Genomic DNA, 22,527 nt, shown 5'->3' on the forward strand with positions numbered 1-22,527 from the left:
TTTTAATAAACTTTCAATATATGAAACAATGTATACTTTTGTAAATATTCATTCCTCTTTGGTTTTTCAAATGTGGATCTGACATGAACAGAAGTTGTACAAGATGTAAAATTCATAAATAGAAGTGAACGTCCAAAACTCGATTTTGTATCTATGTAATGCCCTATGGCACTAGGCCTACTGTACTACCAATATTACCAACGTTAATTCCAACATTGTCAAAATTGTCTACAACTTGAACTTGTTCATCCTAAATCCACAAATGTACACAGTGCAACATAACAATTGATTTACTGAAACAAAACACTATAACAAATAAAAAAATATAGTTAACGAAACAAAGCTTCATTGGTTTGGCGAAGGAACTTCATTCTAAATACTCTGATTGAATAACAAGAGTCCAAATTAGTGGACTTCAAAGGTGTTAAGTATATTTCTAGTAATACCCGTTATGAAAGAATATATTAACGTTTGCAACATTTAACACATTAAAAAAAACTTAGGCCAATACCTGATTATTTTTTTAAATTGGTTAAATTACAGTAAAACAGGTATTAATTGTAGACCATTAAACTGAGACTATAATGAAAAATTTAAATCAAGTGGGAAATAAGTTTTTCATCAGGAGTGTGGCTTGGGTGTCGGCCAATGGAATTTAATTGAAGAGACAAAAAGGATCTATTACTGTGATGGATATAGAGAGTACGCTATAGAAACAGCTGATTACTTCAAGAAGTAGATTTTGTGAATAAATAGATTCAGTTTAAAATGGATATGTTTTGTAAGATACAGTAGATATATTTTTATGAGAAAAAAAATAGGCTATTCAAATTGGCCTTGACCCTTTATTTCAGCCGGGTTTTACTGTAGATGGTATATTTTTACAGTTCACAATTAAGTAGGCTAGTACACAAACAAAAAATGACTAGAAATTAACAGATCGAATCTGTTAGCTAATTACGATGAAGATAAAAATGAGTTGACCCCAAATTACGAATAGAAACATAAATAGCCAGCCGTATTACAAACCCAAGCAAATGTTAATTTATTTTAAATGGTTTTACTGGAAACTACTAATTTGTTTGTTAGTTTTCAGTCAGAACAAGCAAATAAATGATGGAAATGCAAGTTTTAGTGATGTTATGTGGGCAAATTGTTACACAAAATTTGTTTTGGTTTCAATATTATAAAACCAAGCAATAAAATATAGTTTAATATTTTCATTTTGTACTTGCATTGTTTCTAAAACATAAAAATAATTACTGGTTATGACCAATGCACAAGAAAAGTAAATAATACGATTTATAAGCTTATTTATTGTAAAAAATTGAGTTGTATAAAATAAAAATAAAATATATATAGGTACTGTATTTTATATTAATGCACTGAAAGCTAAAATGAAATCAAATAGCCTACAGTACTTGATTAAATTGGTGGAATGCCTATATGCATTTTTTTATATCTAAAATTTTTCCAAAAGCAAGTATTAGCTTGATCTGTGACAACAATAAAAATTTCTTAAAATATTTCACAATACACCAAAATTCTAAGAAAATTAAAACTGTAAATATTTCTATAATGTGGGTTATAAATTAACCTTGTAAAGCAGAAATTCTGCTTAAATTTATCTAAAGAAATCAATATTAATCTTTTAAGCAAGTAAAATTAGTTCACTCAATTTGAAAAAAAAACCTACTTTTATGTTCAATGATTTTTTGAAGATAAAAGAATACTCGTTTGACCAAAAATCTATACGTAGCCTAATATGTAGGATTATTCCAAAATACAACAATAGGCATCTTCAAGCATGGATAACTTTGTTCTAAGAAAATAAGATTGCGATTTACCACAAACACTGAAATCACAAGTTTAAAATGACATAGATTTGTACAATCCATATACTCTTTTGATTTGACTAGTAAAAATAATGTACTTTAGACATACATTCAACCGTCCACACACTTCAGTTACAATTAATTCCAAGAAAATTGACAATGACTGTAAAGGTATATCACAAAGCATTGATACATTGTGTTTGAAACACCGTTCTTAAATCTAGTAAATACGCTTGATTCAACCGTTGACAAGTTTTTCAGCTGTTGTTGATGTTGGAACAACAACAATCGTTGAATCAGCATCAACACAAATCAGGTTGATCTACTTCATCATCAATCATGGCACCATCTTGTCTGCCTGTCCTCACAAAGCTAAAATGTTTATGGCAGGAAGGTTGTTGTTGATTGTTGTTCCACAACTGTTTACATCCCACCGGGTTTGGGCAAGTTTGTGTCGTACGCTCGAATAACTTCCGACTGAGCCACCGCTCCTCCTTCTTCTTGGGAAAATGCAAAACCATCTGAAAAGATTTAATAAATTATTATAACTGTTCAAAATTTGTCTTGATAACATAATCTCTGTGTGATTATGAAATATCAGGGGACCAGTTATGTCCCACTAGAAAAACAGGCCATGCTGCAGGAGCCATGACGTCACACTAGTGAATAGATTCACTGCCATAGCCCATTGGTTTTATGTAAATAAAGCTGGCTTTTTGTCAGATTTGTACCGTAAGATTTTAGTACAACTATCCACCACTCGTAGTGTTGCACTGCAGCATAGCCTGTTTTTCTAGCGGGGCCTTGGACAAGCGCACATGTTAATAAGGTTCATAACTTGTTTCCGAGGCAAAACTTAATAATGCAATGCTCTTTTACCTTTAAAGATCATGCTAGTTAAATTAGAGTTAGTAGGTAAATAAACATATTGGCGGCCACCTGTTTGAAATACATTTTCATAATCTGTTTCATCTCTTGTTTGTAATCAGACTGTGGTCATGAAGCACGTAAAACGAAGATCATTCCAATTCGATTTATTAGCACACTGATCAACTATTGTATTGATATTGTACTATTAGTATTGATCAACTAAAGAATCAGCTGTTTATTAATTACGATTCACTTTAGAATTGGTTTAAAAAAACCATTTGTCCCTCTGCTAGATCATATTAAGCTTTACAACAACACCTCATTAACATATTAACACCTATTAACAAGTTAATAAATCCCTTAGGGTAGGGGGTTTTGGTTTATAATTATTTTGTTTGATTTAACATAATAAAAGGGTCTACAAAGCATTAGCACCAATACAAAATAAAGTCGAAGGTAAATTATGAATAGAGTTAATGAATTTTAATTTTATTGTGTTGTTTTTATGGTTCATGTAAAAGGACTATTGTATTATTTTTTAAAACATTGGGTTTCCCTTGACTTGCAAAACACAAATCTACATTATTCTTATTCAACAATACCTAATTTGAAACTGATAGTGAAAGGTCATACAAAAACTAAACAATTTGTATAGAAATTCAATGATAGTGGAAATAATGAAACAACACATGTTCAAACAAGTAAATGAGCAAATTTTGCTAATATCTATCTATTTAAATAACTGTCAAAATCTACTAAAACAAACATTTAATTACGGTACTTGATATCTGAAAGGCAAAGTAGGCCTACATAATAAAAGATATTTGTTACCTTTTATACTTGATCTACAAAAGTATACCGAATGTAAACTCTATACTAACAGAATAAAACCTCTACAAAATCTAAAAAGGCCATTTTACCGTTCCCTATTTAATTTTGCAGACAGCTCTGAACAGCTTTCCTAAAAACAACCAAGTGTATTTTGCATATTTACAGGTGACACTTATACTATCTTTAATTGACGGCTATTCCCTCATTTAGGTTAAAAGTGGTGTGTGGCATCAACAATATGATAGCACAGCCTCCTATAATACAAGGGGCGTTGAGACAAAAGTGGCAATACTGCTGTCCCGGCAAACTGAAACAGCTGTTGCACTTATTTATAATGGAGCTTCTGAGCAATATTTACACATTTGTTATTACCGTAGCAACAGGCTGTTTGGTGCGGCCATGTATTAGAGGAGGCTATGATAATAATAGCATAGATAAAACATACTCCCTTAGTAGATTTCTCATCCTTATGGAACAGCTGAAGACAATTTTATTGTTAGTTCATGTACGGTTTATGTAGAGGTCGTGTTTTGTTTACAATTTGTTTCCCGTTATTACAGCCATTTAAAACCTCGTTTAACCAAATAATACGATCTAATCATAAACAATAACTTGTCCCCTAGTTATATAACCAAACAGTAAAGCACAAATCAAGAAATTAACCCTAAAATAATGGAAACAAAGTTTCATCGACACTAGCGCCTTTGTGTCACGTACATGAACTAGACACGAAAAACGTGCTTCAAAATTTACAATGGGATGAGAAGTCTACTTGTGTTGGTTAGTCTATGATAATAGTCATAGTGCACAAATAAAACATAAACAATTTTTTACTGAAAGATTTATAGATTTTTTTTATCACAGAATGTTACAACAGCTTTGATTTAGGAATACTATCACAAAGTAGATATTCCTCACTAATGTTAAAAGATGTAGCCAGTTATACAGTTAAAAATAGCTTAGTTTCATTGAACCACCAACAGAATGTGTTGCTGGAAAGTAACAATTTTTTTAAAACTACAAATATTTAATCCCATGAAACTGAGATGCTGACTTATTGTGAACTAGAATGACCTTTACATCCGCATTCAGAAGAATGATATTTTGTAGGAATAAAGGACTTAAGGAAGAGACTGATAGTTCGCCCTAATAGGAAGAGGGAGAAATGTTGTCCTATTAAAAGACTCTAGGAGAGAGACTTTGATAAAGGTCTTTACGAGAATAAAGATACTTTTTTCCTAATAAAGCATTTTAAAAGAAGAGGGGACTTATAGGATGACCGTGTCCTTTCACCTCTAGTATGTTGTGCCGGAAGTATACTTGTGGCAAAGAAGGCTCGCAACAGCGCGAGAACTGAGTGGAAATTTCTAATGCACGGGGGGGGGTCTTCCTCCACTGTGAGGGTTGTTGTATATGAGGGCGTGGGGTGGAGATGGACTTTGCTCTTACCCAAGCACTAGTGCTAGACACCCTTTGAGTATACCATCAAATTTGTTTCCTCTGTGCAACACACTCTGTTATTGGCTCATTTAATGACATTCAATTTTAATCAAAACTTGGCTTCAGCTGGTCTAAATAGACAGGATGTCTACTTCAGTATCCACAAGTCAAAGTAATTGCTAAACTAAAACATTTTAAACAATCCTTTGCCCAAATAAACACTGATGTCGATACTTACACCTGAGTTCAACCTCGGTATTTACACGGGAGGTGGTGGGGGTAGCTCGGAGGTTGAATACACTTCGAACATTCTTTAACAGACGAGCAGTCTCGGACATCCTGAAAGTCCAGGTTACTGTACAAATATCACCATGCCTGGCAGTAGGCTGCGTATTGCCATTGACTATGAACCCTCAATGGCACGTAAAAAGTCAAGTTGTAGCATTCCGTTTTGAGTTTCTTTTGTTGAAGGTTGCAAATGAGTATCATTATTTATACTCAATTGTTAAATGAGTTAAACTTAAAGACGGTAATTAAATGTTTCATTTAATTTTTTTTGTAGTTTGTTCCAATGGTTTTCCACGTAAAGAAAGAACAAGTAAAGATTGTTTCTGATATTTGGATAAATTTGTAAATGGTTTATCCACAAATCTACTATTTGAATGAACAAATGTATAAGGGAGTATGTTCAATATATCCTGTTGTCCGTCTTTTATTTCTTTTCTAAAAAAAAGAGGTTGGCAGCCATTTTTACCCTGCATTTGCCCGTCCACATGGGCCGCAGAGACCTGTGCGTGGAACGTATCCAGCAAAGCAAAGGATGAGCCAGTACAGTACAGATAGTTATTTAGTTAGTAATTAGTTAGTATATTATATGTATTTATTGTAGTGTACCTTATCATTAACATATTTGGCAGGACTCAGTTTTAGAGCTTTTGAATATCTAGTACTTATTTAATAAAACGCTTAATTAACAATCAAGCAAAAAATTATTTTTTCCCTTAAGAATCTTAAAACCAATTTACAGAAGAAGTCTTGAATATTCAACTTTAATCGGCAGCGGTATGTTCGGATTTAAGGAAAATAACAAGAAACATGTTAATACCATGGTATTAATTGTCTGTGTTGCCAAATATAATCAAAGCTGAATATGTTTGTTCATACCAAATTGAAATTGCATGCGATTTATTGGCACTTGATCGTCCATAGGAACATTAACGTGGCATGTTTGATTACCGAAGATCAGATGAACAAGACTCTATTGTATTGTTTAAAATGAACACAATTGTTTTAAAGGATGAATAATGTTTTGGTTACAATGTTTATCTTAAACATGACAAAAACATTATTTAATATGGTTTAAAAAAAAGGCTTAACTCAAAGCAGTGTGAGCCAGCTAGCAGAACAGTCTTTCGAAGTATAAAATTAAGTAAAAGAAGTTTCAATACGCAGTATAAAAATCGAAAAAGCTACAAGAATGAAGTACCTAAGCAATTGTTTTTGTAAATGAAATGAAACATCAAAATCATGACACACAACGATCATGCCAAAACACCAACGTCACCAACCAATTGTAAAATATCCTGCATGCTTAAAACATATCAGAATCAAAATTTAAAGGAGGTTTCAATCCTGAAATTTCACCCTATAATTAGTATGTGATACTGTTGTACCTATTGCTATTAAACTTATTGTGTATTGTATATTGTTGTATTGTCAATGAGTACTTAGCCCAGTCAATGAATGCAATAAAACACCCTTTTTCGCAACTAAATGGTGGAAAGCTGGATTTTTTATATGTGATAGAACCACACGAGAGGTGTATTTTCCCAAAAGTCCCCACTTCTACCCCTTGAGCTTGTGACGCAAAATTCTAGGGGGGGAATAAACTAGTATTCACCAAGTCAGGCTAGGCCTACCCCTAGAACCGGCCACACTCAAATTTCTTCCCCGGAGTGCTCAGAAGGAGCCGAGAAAAATCCAGGGGTCGATACGAAGGTGTCACGGCTTTGACTGATCAATTTATTTAAAATTTAATCGAAGGCTCAGAGCTCTAGAAGCGCTCAGGAAATCCTGCAGACGCTCAGTAGGAGCTATTTCATCCTCACCTTCGCTAACGTGTTTTGGAGAATTTTGCCTAACTTTTAGAATGACTCTGTAGGGCCGACGAGTATTCAATCTTAAGCCAATGTGATATAAATACTCGTATTAAACTGTAAACTATCTGGCTAAAGACGGTGGTGGATAATAAAATCGAATCTAATGTAAAAAGCAATTCCTACAGAGTCGTCGGGGCCTAATTAATACAATTGGACGGATAATTTAACGTGAGTGGTTTAAAATAAATTTAATACTAATTTTTGTAGCTGATTATTCAACTCAGCCTGCTCCCAAGACTCGATTCTTTCACCCGCCAAAGACGGGGTTTAGAACTCAGACGACGAGTCTCGGGGTATTAAAACGTCGAATTAACTGGAGTAACTTAAGTAATAATTTAATCGTGAAACGAACCGAATTAACGTAATTTAATAGCCAATTGGTTTAAAAGAGCCGAAAAATATCCACCGCTAGTCACTGGCAGGCAGGAACTGGCGGGTTTTGTACGAGTCGGCAAGAACTAAGTTAATAAAATTTAGAAAATTATAATCGAACGTAAACGGATAAAATAAATGGCAGACGAGTATGCGTATGTTGGAAAAAGAATATTTAAAAGAAAGTAGGAAAGTCTGAAAACGTAGCTAACCTGAATCGATATCGTATGACGAAGTTAGTTTCGTTGTGCGAAGAGGCTTCTCGTTAACGAGTCGACGGTCGAACAGCGAATAATCTTGTCCGGCTCAAATCATGATTTCCTCGGTCGAGGCTTAATCGCTCTGGTGGTGAGTTCGAGAACTAGCCAACAGCTGATCGGAAATTCACCTGTTGAGCCGGTCTAGTTGTCGTCTGTCGTTGGTCAACAAACACCATTTTGAGGTTAAGTGATGTTGTAATCGGCGTTAAATATTCGTAAAATCGGTCGTTTTAACTTTATTATGTGAAACGGAGTGCTATTATGAATAAATATGTAGTTGTGGGTGTGTTCGTGTACTTCACTGTTATCAAAAGTAGGCCTACGTTCTTTGGCCCATAGCCCAAGCTAGGGCCAACACATAGGCCTAGGATTAGGATGTTGTGGATAAAAATCGGGTAAGTAATGGTGTTTGTTGACTAGCAATACGTTTTTACCCCCCTTAAAATTTGGTACCTCACAAGCTTTCCCCCCCACCCCCCTCCAAACATAGAAATTGCAGTGTTTTACTTAATTGATCATAACTCCAATGCTATGTAAGCTATCGAGCTGCAATTTGTTTTGTTTTATTTCTGCTTAGTTTTCCTACAACTTTTGTATTTATAACATTTTTCTAAAACCAATACTTAGGGAGATATAAAATTTAAACTTCGTTCAAAGCTTTGTTTCATAGTGCAAAATTTTGTTTTTCTCTATTTATACTTTTAAATAGAAATAATTCGCGAATATGGTACGAACAAAAGTTTTAGTACGTTTTTTAAGGTTTACAAATATATAATTGGTTAGTCATCTAGGTGACCGGGTGAAGAGCTGGGCGTCGGCAAAGTGAGCGCGTGCGGGCTAGTTGAACACCGCTGCACTGCGTCATCGCATCTAGCCTAGCCAAAAAACGCACTAACTGCCTTTTTTCGTAGCTAAATAGTGGAAAGCTGAGTTTGTTATATGTGATGGAACCACTTAAGACGTGTATTTTCAAAAAGTTCCTGATTCTCCCCTTGAGCTTTTCCCCCCAACCCCTTCCAAACATGGAAATTACAGTCGTTCACTTTACTGGATATAATTCAAATTCTATGCATGCCATCGTAGTGAAATTTGATTTGTATTATTTATAATAAGTTTATCTACATCTTTTGTAAGATTTTCTAATAAAACTATATCCAAAGAAATATAAAATTTTAATTTTTTTTATAATGTTTATGTTTTAGCACAATTTCGTTTTACCCTCTATATATTTTTCCCGAATAAAATACGCAAAATGTTTCAAACAAAATTTTTAGTATGTTTCTTAACGTTTATAAATATATATTTGGTTAGTCATCTGAAAAAAAAAACTAATGTAGTGTGGGGTGTCGGCAAATAGAGAGCGCGTGCAGGCTTCTTCAAAGGATCCGCGCAGCTCAGCCCCGCCCGTCGATGCGTCGCGTTGTAGGCACCGACATCGCTAAGTACTGTAAGTTCTCAAAGGTTGTAAACAAATGCTAAGGCTTTGTACTTTGTACTTTACTACCAAAACAATCTGTATCCAAGCTTAACCGTGAACAGCAAAAACAATTATTATTTAGACGGAGGAACCCAATCATTTACTTTTTTATAACCAGTTTTGGTTCAGATAAATCAATCTCTACCTACTTACTTGTTACACTTGCGATACTTGTAATACTTGATTTCTTCATCTTTGACCAACGGAAGTATGATAGATTGGGGTATACAACACTAGGCCTAATAAACACATTAAAAATCACTATAAACATACTCTTTGCTCTTTCTTACGTTACAATGTTCTTTCCATTATCTACCACCAAAGGGACTCGCTTTGTTCCACCAAATTTATACTAACTGCTCCTCGCGATCAGTTAAGATCTAAACAGTAAACTGCAAAACATACTAATTAGATGAAACCTAATCATTTGTACATTTCTTAAATTTATTGTTATTTTTAACTCGTTCCTCATTTGAAATAATAATTTATTTAATTATTTCTGTAAACGGCTACACCTATTGACAATAATATACATGGATACATATTACATTACATAAAGTTGGGTAAGAAACATACTAAACCCAATGATGAGATGTCCCAATTCGGCTATGGGTCTGAGGATGATTGGAGTGTCGAATCGAAATCTACCACCACTTACCATCTTTTTTGTACAAGGTTATGTACTGTAAAATGTACTGTATATTTACAGTATTGTGAGTAGCATTATGAGTATAAATTTATGTTTTAAGTGTTAGGCTATTAGACGTATTTTCTTTTATTTACTTTCCAATTAATTAATGTAATAAGGCATATCCAAAAGCTATAAATAAGTAAGTAAAAAACTATATTTGTGTCCCTATACATGCAGGCAAGACTATTTACGGGATACATACAGACAGATTATTCAAATTTACTTTCTTAACATATTGTGTAGATGTGTCAATCAAATTGCGTTTTTTCGTAAAAATTGGCAGCAATGTATTACGAATCTGCTTTACGGCACTAATACGTGGTCGAGATAAATTATTTTTGGAGACTCTATACTGTGAATCTTGGTTATCTTAAAAATGAGTCAGCAAATAGTTCTTTATTGTTTTGTGGTAGGCGCTTATTAAGTGTTTTAAAATCTCTATATAGACTTAATAAAATATAGTCTATATAGTTGACATTGACTGGTTTTAATTTGTATTCCTTACCATGATTTAAAATGGCTTATAAATATTACCGACAGTTTTCTACGTTGTTCGTGATATTATTTTAACACAGGCTTACAACTCATGGCAGAGCAGAAAGCTAACCCTTGCTAGCGGAAAGCGTGAAGAGAGGGACTTATCAATGATAGGACGCAGATTGTATCAAGGATTAGTGGGTCGACAAAAACTTTTTACTGACCGCGTTCATTTAGTTACGTTTAAGCTTGGAACCATATTGTTTTGGTAGTAAAGAAGTAGGCTACAAATTAGGAAATGTTAGGATTTGTATGAAACAGTTGAGAACTTAGCGGTGTCGGTCCTTATTATGCATCGACGGGCAGGGCTGCGCTGCGCGGATCCTTTGAAGAAGCCTGCACGCGCTCTCTATTTGCCGACGCCCCACACTACATTAGTTTTTTTCAGATGACTAACCAAATATATATTTATAAACGTTAATAAACATAATAAAATTTTGTTTCTGTCACATTTTGCGTATTTTATTTGAAAAAAAATATAGAGGGTAAAACAAAATTGTGCACTCTAAAACATAAACATTAAAAAAAAGTTAAAATGCCTAATCTCTTTTGATATAGTTTTATAAGAAAACCTTTAGTACAAAAATTGTAGATAAACTTATTATAAATAATACAAATCAAATTTCACTACGATGGCATGCATAGAATTTGAATTATCTCCAGTAAAGTGAACGACTGTAATTTCCATGTTTGGAAGGGGTTGGGGGGAAAAGCTCAAGGGGAGAATCGGGAACTTTTTGAAAATACACGTCTTAAGTAGTTCCATCACATATAAAAAACTCAGCTTTCCACTATTTAGCTACGAAAAAAGGCAGTTAGTGCGTTTTTTGGCTGGGCTAGATGCGATGACGCAGCAGAGAGGTGTTCAACTAGCCCGCACGCGCTCTCTTTGCTGACGCCCAGCTCTTCACCCGGTCACCTAGATGACTAACCAATAATATATTTGTAAACCTTAAAAAACGTACTAAAACTTTTGTTCGTAACATATTTGCGTATTATTTCTATTTAAAAGTATAAATAGAGAAAAACAAAATTTTGCACTATGAAACAAAGCTTTGAACGAAGTTTAAATTTTATATCTCCCTAAGTATTGGTTTTAGAAAAATGTTATAAATACAAAAGTTGTAGGAAAACTAAGCAGAAATAAAACAAAACAAATTGCAGCTCGATAGCTTACATAGCATTGGAGTTATGATCAATTAAGTAAAACACTGCAATTTCTATGTTTGGAGGGGGGTGGGGGGGAAAGCTCAAGGGGTAGAAGTGGGGACTTTTGGGAAAATACACCTCTCATGTGGTTCTATCTCATATAAAAAATCCAGCTTTCCACCATTTAGTTGCGATTAAAAACATTTATTGACTGGGCTAACTGTATTGTTGTTTGTTAAGCCTCATAATTCTGATTTAGTAACTTTCCAAAATAGTGATGTAAAATGTGGTAAAAACAGGTTCTAGTTTTTACTTATGACCGTTTTTTAAAGTACCCGTTTCAGTACAGTTCTAAGAATTGATAGTTTCTCATAACAGCATTGTTTACTTTCATAACAGCATAGTTTTATTCATAACAAAACGGGTAACGGACCAATGAGCTTCAAGGTAATGCTGGTGAATAGAGCTGAACCTCCTCTCTATTTTATTGTCAATGGTTGCACTTTAGATCTAACTTAGTTGGGATCGAACCCTCGATCTATGGAACTATATTCTACCCTTAGACAACACCTTATATCGCTTGGACATTGATCAGTCCTAGCTATAGTCATCGGCCCTACAGACAACACTGATCTACCAATAGCCCAACAGGGGTGTTGTGGGGCCGGAAAGGGCACTCTGCTTTTTCTAAAAAAACCTATCGATAGATAAGCGACCCAAATTTTTTGAGGCAATAGTGAGCGATTTTTAGAAAATTTACGACTACACCACTGTAGCTCTAGTGTAGTAGTTTTAACCTCAACTCCCAGGTTGCAGGATGCGTAAGTATACACTACAGAGTAGCTTTTTAATGTTTTTATTCTATGAGTTTTATTCAATTAGATAGTTGTAAGAGGATGTTTGGTTATTTTACTGACTTTGGGAGTTCAAAGAAACTCAGGGAATTTAGTTTGTTTGTCTATAATAAAAAGTAGTGTTTGTTTAGGGGGTTTTATTACTCATTTTATAACAATAGAGTTTTTACCTTTTACATCACTATTCACTATGTTGTGGTGTTTGCATAGTTACACATCTTTACAACAAATGCAATTTTAAAATATATGATAAAGAAGATGACAGCTAGCAGCTTACCTTGAAGAAGTACAGGCAGGCCATAGAGCATACATGAGACACAATATTTCGTCCCCTGAGGGACTGTCAAGTGTAGAGAAAGTGATAGAGAGTATTAACAAAATTATAATTGTTACATTTTGTAAACTTTATCACTTTGTCTACACTTGACAAAGTCCCTCAAGGGACGAAATATATTGTGTATTCTGTGTGTCTATTGAGTGAGCTACTGTTGGCCTTCCTGTACTGTAATGTAAGCAAACTTCTGTCCTCTTTATTCTACAATTCAAAAATCCTGGTCTAGAGCCTTTCCTTCTACAAAATTTTTAATATAGTATTTTTTGCAGTTTTTACATTCTATACAATCCCTCCGAAACAAACTGCAGGTAACAACTTTTTACTAAACTAAGGCAAGCTCTACAGAAAAATTTAAGCTCCTGAAACCTGCAGCCAAAAATAATTTTCTAATCCAACAGCTAGATCTACTCTGATGAGCATGACAAAAATAGCGTTGTGATTTGTCTCAGTGTAGTATTTTCTAAGCGAGTTGAATCTACGACGGTACAGCTAAGTGCAGAAGACATGCTCAAGTATTAGGCTGAAGGTACTTACACCTCGCCAGCTGTCCAATAGCATGCAAGTCGCTAGAGAGAAAAAACATCCGAGTATACTCAAATGACTAAACCCAGCACCTAGAGTGTTCTACGGTTCTACCTGATTATTGTTTGTGTAAGTTGGCTCAACTGTGAATAGTTTAAAAAAGATCAAAATGTTGGCCAGTTTGTGCTGTAAATGTGAAATAAAGCTTTATGGTGTTGAACAATTTTCAGGATTTTAATTTTTTAGGACTGTTTTCTATACTTGTTGTAAAATATTTTTGAATAGCCACACTAAATTCACAGGAGTTAAAAGATTATTTTTTTTGACATACTGCAGCAAAAACAGCAATTTTTAACACACTTGTTGAGTTTATAAAGTAGCTCTTATTCTCACTAGGGAGTAGAAATCAGCTGTTGTAAACTTTGATTGTAAGCAATCACATGTACCTATCAAAAGTACGTATAGATTGTTTTAATTGGTTGTAGCTTATTTTCCAGCTTTAGCCTGGTTTTTTACTAACATTATAGTGTTTCGGATACTCAATTGAGGATGACAGCTGATTCCAGATGCCGAAAACTCAATAAAACCATCAAATCGCAGTACTATATTTTAATGCAATTTTCTACTGCGGAATCAATTATTTTGTTAACTAAATATTGATAGTCACTAATTGTAAGTCACAAGAGTATAAAATAATATAAAGAATTGACCTTCACTAAATTTGATTGGTTTAATTTACACATGTAAGGTCTCACTTCTTACTCCTACCATTTATTTTGCGTTAATAGTTTTAGCATACAAATGATTGATAAAAGTGTCCAAAATATATTACAAGACCTCTTGATATAAAGTTAAATACCTTGTTATTTACATTTAAATAAATTAAGGAATCATTCAGAGATACTTCAACTAGACAACATAGCCCTAATGAAAGAGATCACATATTTCAATCACTTATTTGTTCAAACCTTTTTCATTTTGCTAGCATAAAGAAATAAAATTTTATTTTATTTTTGTCATGCTCAAATTATTTTGCATCTTGCAGGGTTCATATTCCTAATTGTAAAAAAATATTTAAATTAAATTCTCGAGGTGGCAAACTAAAATAATATTCAGCTATAAAAATCTGTAACTACTTGTATATGGCCTGAATAAATTGTAAATTTGCTGTCTATACTTCAAAAAGAGAAGCTGTAATTAAAATAAATAGCAAAAACAAAACAATATTGGACATACCATCCGGAAACTAACCATCCATGCTTACAAAGCGGACGATCACAGGCACAAACAATGAATATGATAAAATGAATGAATTAAATCAGATATGACTTAAAATAAAACAATCATTTACTTGTGAACCTGTAATAATCAGCCCTAAAAAAATTACTGAATTAGAAGAAAATAGACAAAATAAATTAAATATAATTTATTAAAAAATTACTTGTATAAGCAGAGTAATATTTTCTTTGAAGAATCGTTTCTGAACAAGTGTTTAAGGAGAAAAGCAGATTCAAGGATAGGAAGGAGTTTCTTGCTGCGAGAGGTGAGGCTTTCCTCAAAATACATCTTTGTTTAGCAAACATGACTATGTCTGAAAATAAAACCATAAAATAAATACGACTCATCATGGAAACGAACTACCTTGGTCTTTGGGGTTGTTGTTGGGTTAGCTTACTTGAATGGGAAAGAATCCATTCAGGCACAAGAAACTAAAACATTTACACTTAGAATATGTCACAGTCACCAAGCCATTTCCAATAAGAAGGATTTGAGTGGAAGAAAGTATTTTTTGGGTTGAATGTAAAGTTGTCTTTCTCATGCTAGGATGGAATCTTTTCCTATTCAGGTAAGCCTGTTAACCCAATAATCCTGAAAGGCCTCGTCAATAGTTTTTCCAAGAGTTCAATTTCAATGCATTTACAAAGGTGGCTTAAGGAAAAAAACTTAAAAAATATTTTTACATTCAAAGATTAAAAGAAACAAATTTCCTTCCATTTTCTATACTTTAAAATGTGTTTCCAATAAAAATATATTTTAAAAAATTGAATAAAAATAACTATTTAGCCAGTGTCTGATTTAATCATGGAAAACATTTCAATGATTTTTTACATACAAATTTGTTATAAAACATGTCTAAAAAAAAGAAAACATGTGCCACATGTAAAGAAATAGTTATAAACTTGTGGTGGTATTTTTTGATATAGAAGTATTGTTAATGGCACTAATAAATTTATTCTTACTTTTTGATACACAATGAGGTTGAAGTACTAAAAAATAAAATATTTCAAGGAGAAAATAAAATAACAAAACCAAACTAAACAAAATAACGTTATTATTTGGAAAATATTCACACAATTTTAAAATTACATATAATGTACAAATCATAAATTACAAAATGCATATGACTTAAAAATACTTATAAAACTCAAAAATTTGAACTTGTTTTCAAATATTATGTTTCTATACTGAATTATGTCATTTGTCTACAACTAAATAATATGTAATTTAAGACAAATATGTTAAAACAATTTGTTATAGCTAAGCATATGATTGATCTGTGATGTGTCCTTGGTTAATTGAGACATAGAAAATAACACACTTGTGAAAAAAAACAACTCAAACCGTGTCTCATTTAACTATACTATACCTAGAGATCCGTTTGTGGCTTTGTGTAATAAAACCAAAACTGATAAACAATTTGATTAGCAAATATACCAGAAAAATTTAAGGGCATATTGTTAATATTTTTGTCCTTCCCTGTCAAAACCATTGTGTTTAAAAGGTGCAAAGGTGTTTAGATCACAAGTAGCTTCTCGTTAGTAAATTTGATTCTTTGTAGCAAGCTCATTCTTAGAGAGCTGATTGCCTAGACATGCTTCCTATTTTACACAAAAATATGATGCACAATAACAAAGACGGAGCAAGGAAGTTTTATGTAGTTATTTTCAGAACATTTAAAAGAAGTTGGACGAGGATCCTAACATTAAAGAATTAACGGAATGATAAAAAATATAGACAAAAGAAAATATTGACTGCAAAGTTACAAAACGGCAATAGAACATGAAACAACAGAGACTTTAATATTAACTAAGCACTAACTTTAACTAAGCTTTTCTGTAACTAAGCACGATAGACCAATGGGAGAAATAATCATTATTTAGGCTTTGATTTTATTAGTGTTGAAATAGCAGGGTAATAGTTTTTGGGTTTACAAAATGGTTTCGTTCGATAAACATGAAAAATTGAAATTTTTACTTTGAACAATACAACAAACTACGGAATTTTGTTGGTGTATCGAATGGCAGTTATCCATTATAAAATCTATTAAACGGTTAAAAAAAACCTTTCTTGCTACTGTACTAACATGATGGATATAGCTACTTACAACCTTATCCAAACGAAAATAATTCTTAGGTTAGATTTTCATTGCTTTGTTAAATAACACCATTGTAAACAAACAATAATCCTCAGAACCACAATAAAACATTGGTTTGATGGTAATTGCACTTGAAATTGTTCATATTGCATGAACATATTGTTGACTTAAGACAAAAACTATTCTATTACGTATCAACAGGCTGAAGTTAGGTTGCTTGATATCACAGACATTTCGATAATGTTTTTGATATAATTAGACAATCAATGAAAACAAAATAAGAAAACTCTGTCAACAATTGTAAAAAGTTATGTGAAGTGAAATTAACATTTACTAGTAACTTCTGTGTCTTTCATGAATTTGCCATGAGCTACGCCAGGCAGTGGGGTATTGCAGTAGTTTCATGTATCTTCCCAATCGGCTAAAAAAATAAATCGTGGGTGTTAATGAAAATTTACAAAACCATCCCAAAATCGCAAAATCATCAACAGAAAGAAGGAAAAGGTTTTGATCCATAACCAAATTAGTCTAAAGAAACCAAATAGTATTAGATTACAGTGTGTTTAGTGAGAATTTCAAATAATTTATGTACCTACACCACCCTGTCTCCAACCCAAATATTGAATTCAAACCCACTAGTGATGGTCAAATCCGGGAATTTCACAACTCAAATTCAAATTCCACAAAATCGAGTACCAAATCATGAATCCAAGTAAATTTGTTCAGAAAATACAAAATAGAATATTATATTGTGGGGATTAATTCTCACTATTATTAACTTTATTTTGAATCAGATAAAAAACTTGTTTGAAAACCCAAAATAATTAGAGTCTTGCCCTAAAAACTGAAAAAATTCCCTTAAAATTCTAAATCTTTTTAGATAATTAGACATCTCTAGATAAATTCTATTAAGAAGCCTTGAACGAAAGCACAGGTTGTTGTAGTACCACCAGATGTAAGTAAATATAAGATTTAGAATTAAAATCTCGACCTTTTCTTGAAATTTGGTGAATTCAGTATTCGGTTTTGACACATCACTAAAATCCACCCTTTTAAATGTATTACAACTTTTAACACTTTCACTTTACATTATTTAATCTTACAAAAGAGGATTAGAACTATTATGTACTTTCAGCATTTAGTATAATCTTTACATCATTGTTAATATATGGTAAAAAAGTTTTTTTTAAATTGACTAATATTAAATAACTCAAAAGGTATGAGAACATTCGCTTCCAAGTCTTACAATACCTCAAAAAATATGGGAAGTCTGGCGACTTGAGGCGAAGGAGTAAACAAACTAAGAAATTCCTGCTCATAATACCAATTAATATGATTTTTAATCTAATTCTTAAAAAAATTATATGCAGCAAAAGGAGATTTCAAGGGGATAGGTTTTGCTGATCAAGGTAACTTATCAAAAATTATTTCAGAGCGAAATTGACTGACATAAACCACTAAAATAATAAAGGAAAATGTTCAATTCTGAAACAACTTTGAATGTATAGATGACAAACAGATATGACACACTAATTGTTTAAATGTTAAGAAGCGTGCTTTTTGTTACGAAGCATGAAATAAAAATCAAGCCCGGGTTAGAGGATTAGTTCATGCAGAAACATCTAGTTGACGAATATCCTAGATGAGTTACAGCACTTACGAGTTTTTGCTGTCGTCAATAACAGCATTGGGGTCAGTCTTACGGATTTCACTTTCTCTTACAGACTCTGTCAGACTCTTGAACACGGTTGACCTAAAACTGAAAAAGTAGGAAACTTTTTAAATTCTACAATTATTATTGTAGAAAAGGAGTGTTAAGTTGAAAGGAGTGTTATGTTGTTGAGTAAGGTTAAGTATTAAAATCCAAAATGATATTTTGTCAATGGCACACCTAAATGTTACATTTAATGAAAATCTGTATCAAAAAGTAATTTCTACGCAAAACTTAATAAAAAATAACAAAATATTTTACTAGAGTTTATTAAAAGTTTGCAAACATTGCTAACATATTGAGAGAGTTACTGTGCAACAATTTTGAAGAATGTTTTTGGAATAGCAAGTTCATTTGCATGGGAAAGAGTCTGTCTTGGTACAAGAAACACTAAACGTATTTTAGTTTCTTGGGCAAGGATAGACACTCATTACTATTATAGTGCGTTCAAACAGCCGTGGCACCTGAGATTTTTCCTAACGGAAATTTTGAAATTTTGATTTTTCCTGACCTAATCCGTCAGGTGCCACGGCTGTCTGAACGGAGTATAAAGTTAGCCAGCTATTCCAACAACAATCTCTAAAACCTAAGCCCATAATACTAAGTCAACCTTAAGAATATGTGATTGATCTTGTTATATTGGTTCTTTCGATTATTTTGCTAGCCTTCAAACCTAGAGGTCGTTGATTTAATCCCAATTCTAGACCAAGATGCCATTTTTCATTGGGCTATCAATCAATAAGGCTATCTAATCTACTAAAGATGGACTTTAAATAGTAAAAAGGCCAGCTTAGACCAGTCCCTAACAGAAAAAGAGTGTCAATAGTGTAAACAAATAAACGGTATCAGCAATCTGACTCATCTCTTCTCGCATTGGCTTGTCAACAACCGTTTTCAAAGGCAAGCAATGGGAGTAACCATGATCATGATATATCATATATTTATAATATCATATATTTATCATATATTTATATATTTATGATATATTTTATTTTATGGGTAAAATAAAATCTCAAAAAGTGCAATAACTATTCAACTGTAATTTTTACAGAATTGGGGGTTGTACCATTTTCTTTACAGTAAAAAAAGGACCGTCAAAAATCAAAATAGTTTAACCCTTTGAGTGCCAACGTCCGGGGAACCGGACGTTTTTAAAACGAGCCAAAAGTGCCGACGTCCGGCCGACCGGACGTTTTTAGAACGAGCCAAAAGTGCCAACGTCCGGCTGACCGGACGTTTCGTAATGATCGAACAGTTATCATAACAACCGAATGGATACTCGGATTCTTTTAACCCATATATTAACATTGAGTCGAAAGTTACTAGATGCGATACATCAATTTTCGTTGGTCAAAATATCAAAAATTCGATTTTTACGAAATTTTAACCTAAAAATCGCCAGATTGCGCTCGGCATTTTTAGCGCGTCCTTCGGGAAAAATCATCGGCATTTTTTGAGCGTTACTTTTATTTCTCGCCTGGCACTCTAAGGGTTAAGCACTTTTAGTAAAAATTTTTCCATTATTTTATGGAAAAATCTCTATTAAAAATTACAGTTTAAAAACAAGGAAAATACTCTTGGAATAGTACCCACATACCAAAATTGGCCCATAGGTTTAGTCTGTAGCTCTGTACACATGCAAACACACACCTACAGACACCACTTGGAAAACCACTGTTTTACGTTCAGGAGGACCCAAAACTTAAGGTCGAAAATTTTGACAAAACCAATACTTTCCCTATATATTATATATGTTGTGTATTGGAAAAAAACTTTGGATTTCATTGATAGTTGAAAAACTATTTACAAAGTTTGGATTAGTTACAATTAATTTTACCTTAAGATAACTTATATTGGAGACATTGGCAATAAATAATGAATTCAACAAGGCCAATATATAATAATAATAATAAATAAAATTATTATATTATAATGCCTTGTTGATCTTGTAAATTTAATTACACATTTCATTACCTTAAGATACTAAACCTTAATCACTTTTGTTGGTTTTGTTTGGTGTTCCAAAGAGAGACAAAGGAGACAGGGTCAACACAAAAGGTATGGAGGCAGAGGTTGAAGAGGAATTTGGAGTTAGCTCAGGACGTTCTGACACACCAGGACTTGAGGCAGCCGTTGAAGAGGAATGTGGAGTTAGCTCAGGACGTTCTGACACAGCAGGACTTATGGTAGCGGTTGAAGAGGAAAATGGAGTTAGCTCAGCATGTTCTGACTTGCCAGAACTTGAGGCAGCAAGTTTGGTGGTGGGAGGGGTAGAAGAGTCAGGAAGAAGGGTAGGTGCAGAGGTGGAGACAACATCTTCTGAACCAAGCTTCTTCCACCAAACATTCAGATACACACCAGCAACTCTCTCACACTGACATATCAGACTGTGTCGAGTACAAACAAGCAGTTAGTGAACTAATAGCCATTGACTTTAGTATATTGAAGTAGACATTCCATAATGGACCAGCAGTAACCAATCTTTAGTTCAGGATAGAGCCACTCAGAGTGTGCTACAGTCAAATTCTATTTTTTCCCCACTGTTGAAGCCGAGTTTTGTAGGCCTACAATTTTTTGTTCCCTTTTTAATGTTTTGTGTGTTCTTTGTAAACCTTGATTTGTGTGACCTGATGATGAATGATTATATACTGTATCTACATTCTACAACATTGGAACACGTAGCTCATTTAACAAGCAGAGTAATTACTAGACACTACCAGGAACTTTTTTGAACTTTTTTTCATTTCTCAATGTTATTTGGAATAGGCAATAATCAAAACGGCATGTAATTAAACAAGATGTAAATTTTCAGTGATTGCCAAAGTGAACCGTAAAATATTTAAATTCTTCTCTCAATTTTTTATATGCACGTGTGTTTGTATGAAATGTATAAATGGTTGAATAAATTGCAATGCAACTGATTAGATCCTAAAAAGTCAGAAGCGTTTTGATGGTGCATTGGCAATACTTACGCAATAACACTGATATCTATTAAGACAACAGCCAGTGGAATGAGGATAAGGCCGAACCAGAACACAGGAGAGGTGAATATCATACGGTCCATACCAGCCATCACTTGGCCGAGAGGGATAGTCGGCCAGAATCGGCTAAAAACCAACACACAGATCAGTGAATCAGTGATCCGGTACACAGTTGCACAAACTCGGTATAGGATGGGGCCAAGTTCGCAGAACTTTGTTTAACTTTAATTTTATGAACTCCAAGCTAATCAGAAGCAACAGGGTCGATCTAGCTTTGGATGGTTTTAAACTGGACCCAGCTGTCCTTGACGATTGGACTATAAATAACCGTCCTGACAAATGGAAAAACTGATACCAGTTATTACTTTGCCACAAGTCAGTAGCAAAGCTACGCAAGATATTCCACTCCATTCTACACCAAAATAATTAATAAAACAAAAGACCTTTTAGTATTCAGAATTGTAGAATAAAGGAGATAGCTGCTAGTTTACCTGTGAAGAAAGAAGTAAAGGTATGTATCAAGTACCATGAAGGCAATAAAACACACAGAAGACACATGATATTATATCCAGTAAAGTGAAGAGACAACGCAAAATGTAGGGACCCTCTTTCTCTACACTTGAGTTGTAAGTTCCCCAGGGGATGAAATACCTTGTGTTCTAAGTGGCTTTTGTGTGTTTTATGTGGCTTTTGTGTGTTCTATGGTCTATCTGTACTTCTCCTAAGGTTAGCTAGCTGATATTCTCTTTATTCCCAAATCTGGTATTCAGGTTGAAATTGAAATCTCACATAAAGTATTTCACAGGGCTGATAATATTTTAGTTATCTGATTAAGAAAGAAGAAATACATACACATAGAAAACTAACTTTAGAATAGAGTTGAAATTATTAGATAGCAAATAAAACACTGTTTGCAGTGGTGAATTTTCAAGCTACTAACGAATCTATTTGATACAGCCAACTTTTGCATGCTTGTGAGTTACCTGTAAGCAATAATGAGCAAGAACCAAGCACCGATGGATCCCCAGATGGCCAGATGAGTTAGCCACGTCCAGTACTTCATGTGCAAACCTGCCTTGACACAAACAGCGACCACCACATACTGAAACCATACACATTGTACATTGC

The 22,527-nt window shown here is 33.5% G+C and overlaps 1 protein-coding gene across 7 annotated transcripts in view; it reads right to left on the bottom strand.

Moving 5' to 3' along the window:
* LOC128990769 (phospholipid-transporting ATPase IA) overlaps positions 1 to 22,527 on the bottom strand; it is an 83,090-nt gene continuing 60,563 nt past the window's right edge. For 3 of the 7 annotated variants that reach the window (XM_054413336.1, XM_054413334.1, XM_054413335.1), the window contains 3 exons: positions 22,383 to 22,501; positions 21,391 to 21,525; positions 20,370 to 20,805 (listed from right to left, as the gene is read on the bottom strand). In XM_054413336.1, the coding sequence (XP_054269311.1) occupies positions 20,409 to 20,805; positions 21,391 to 21,525; positions 22,383 to 22,501 (651 nt within the window). In that variant the 3' untranslated portion in view covers positions 20,370 to 20,408. Of the gene's footprint in view, positions 2,357 to 5,214; positions 5,316 to 13,343; positions 13,376 to 14,787; positions 14,923 to 16,447; positions 17,129 to 18,367; positions 18,467 to 20,369; positions 20,806 to 21,390; positions 21,526 to 22,382; positions 22,502 to 22,527 lie in introns of those variants that run through there. The other 4 variants (XM_054413337.1, XM_054413340.1, XM_054413341.1 and 1 more) reach the window with 4 other exon arrangements.

This window comes from Macrosteles quadrilineatus, unplaced genomic scaffold (genome assembly GCF_028750875.1).
Source record: "Macrosteles quadrilineatus isolate MER2022 unplaced genomic scaffold, UCM_ALF_1.0 Scaffold_3__2_contigs__length_128488019, whole genome shotgun sequence".
NCBI lineage: Eukaryota > Metazoa > Arthropoda > Insecta > Hemiptera > Cicadellidae > Macrosteles > Macrosteles quadrilineatus.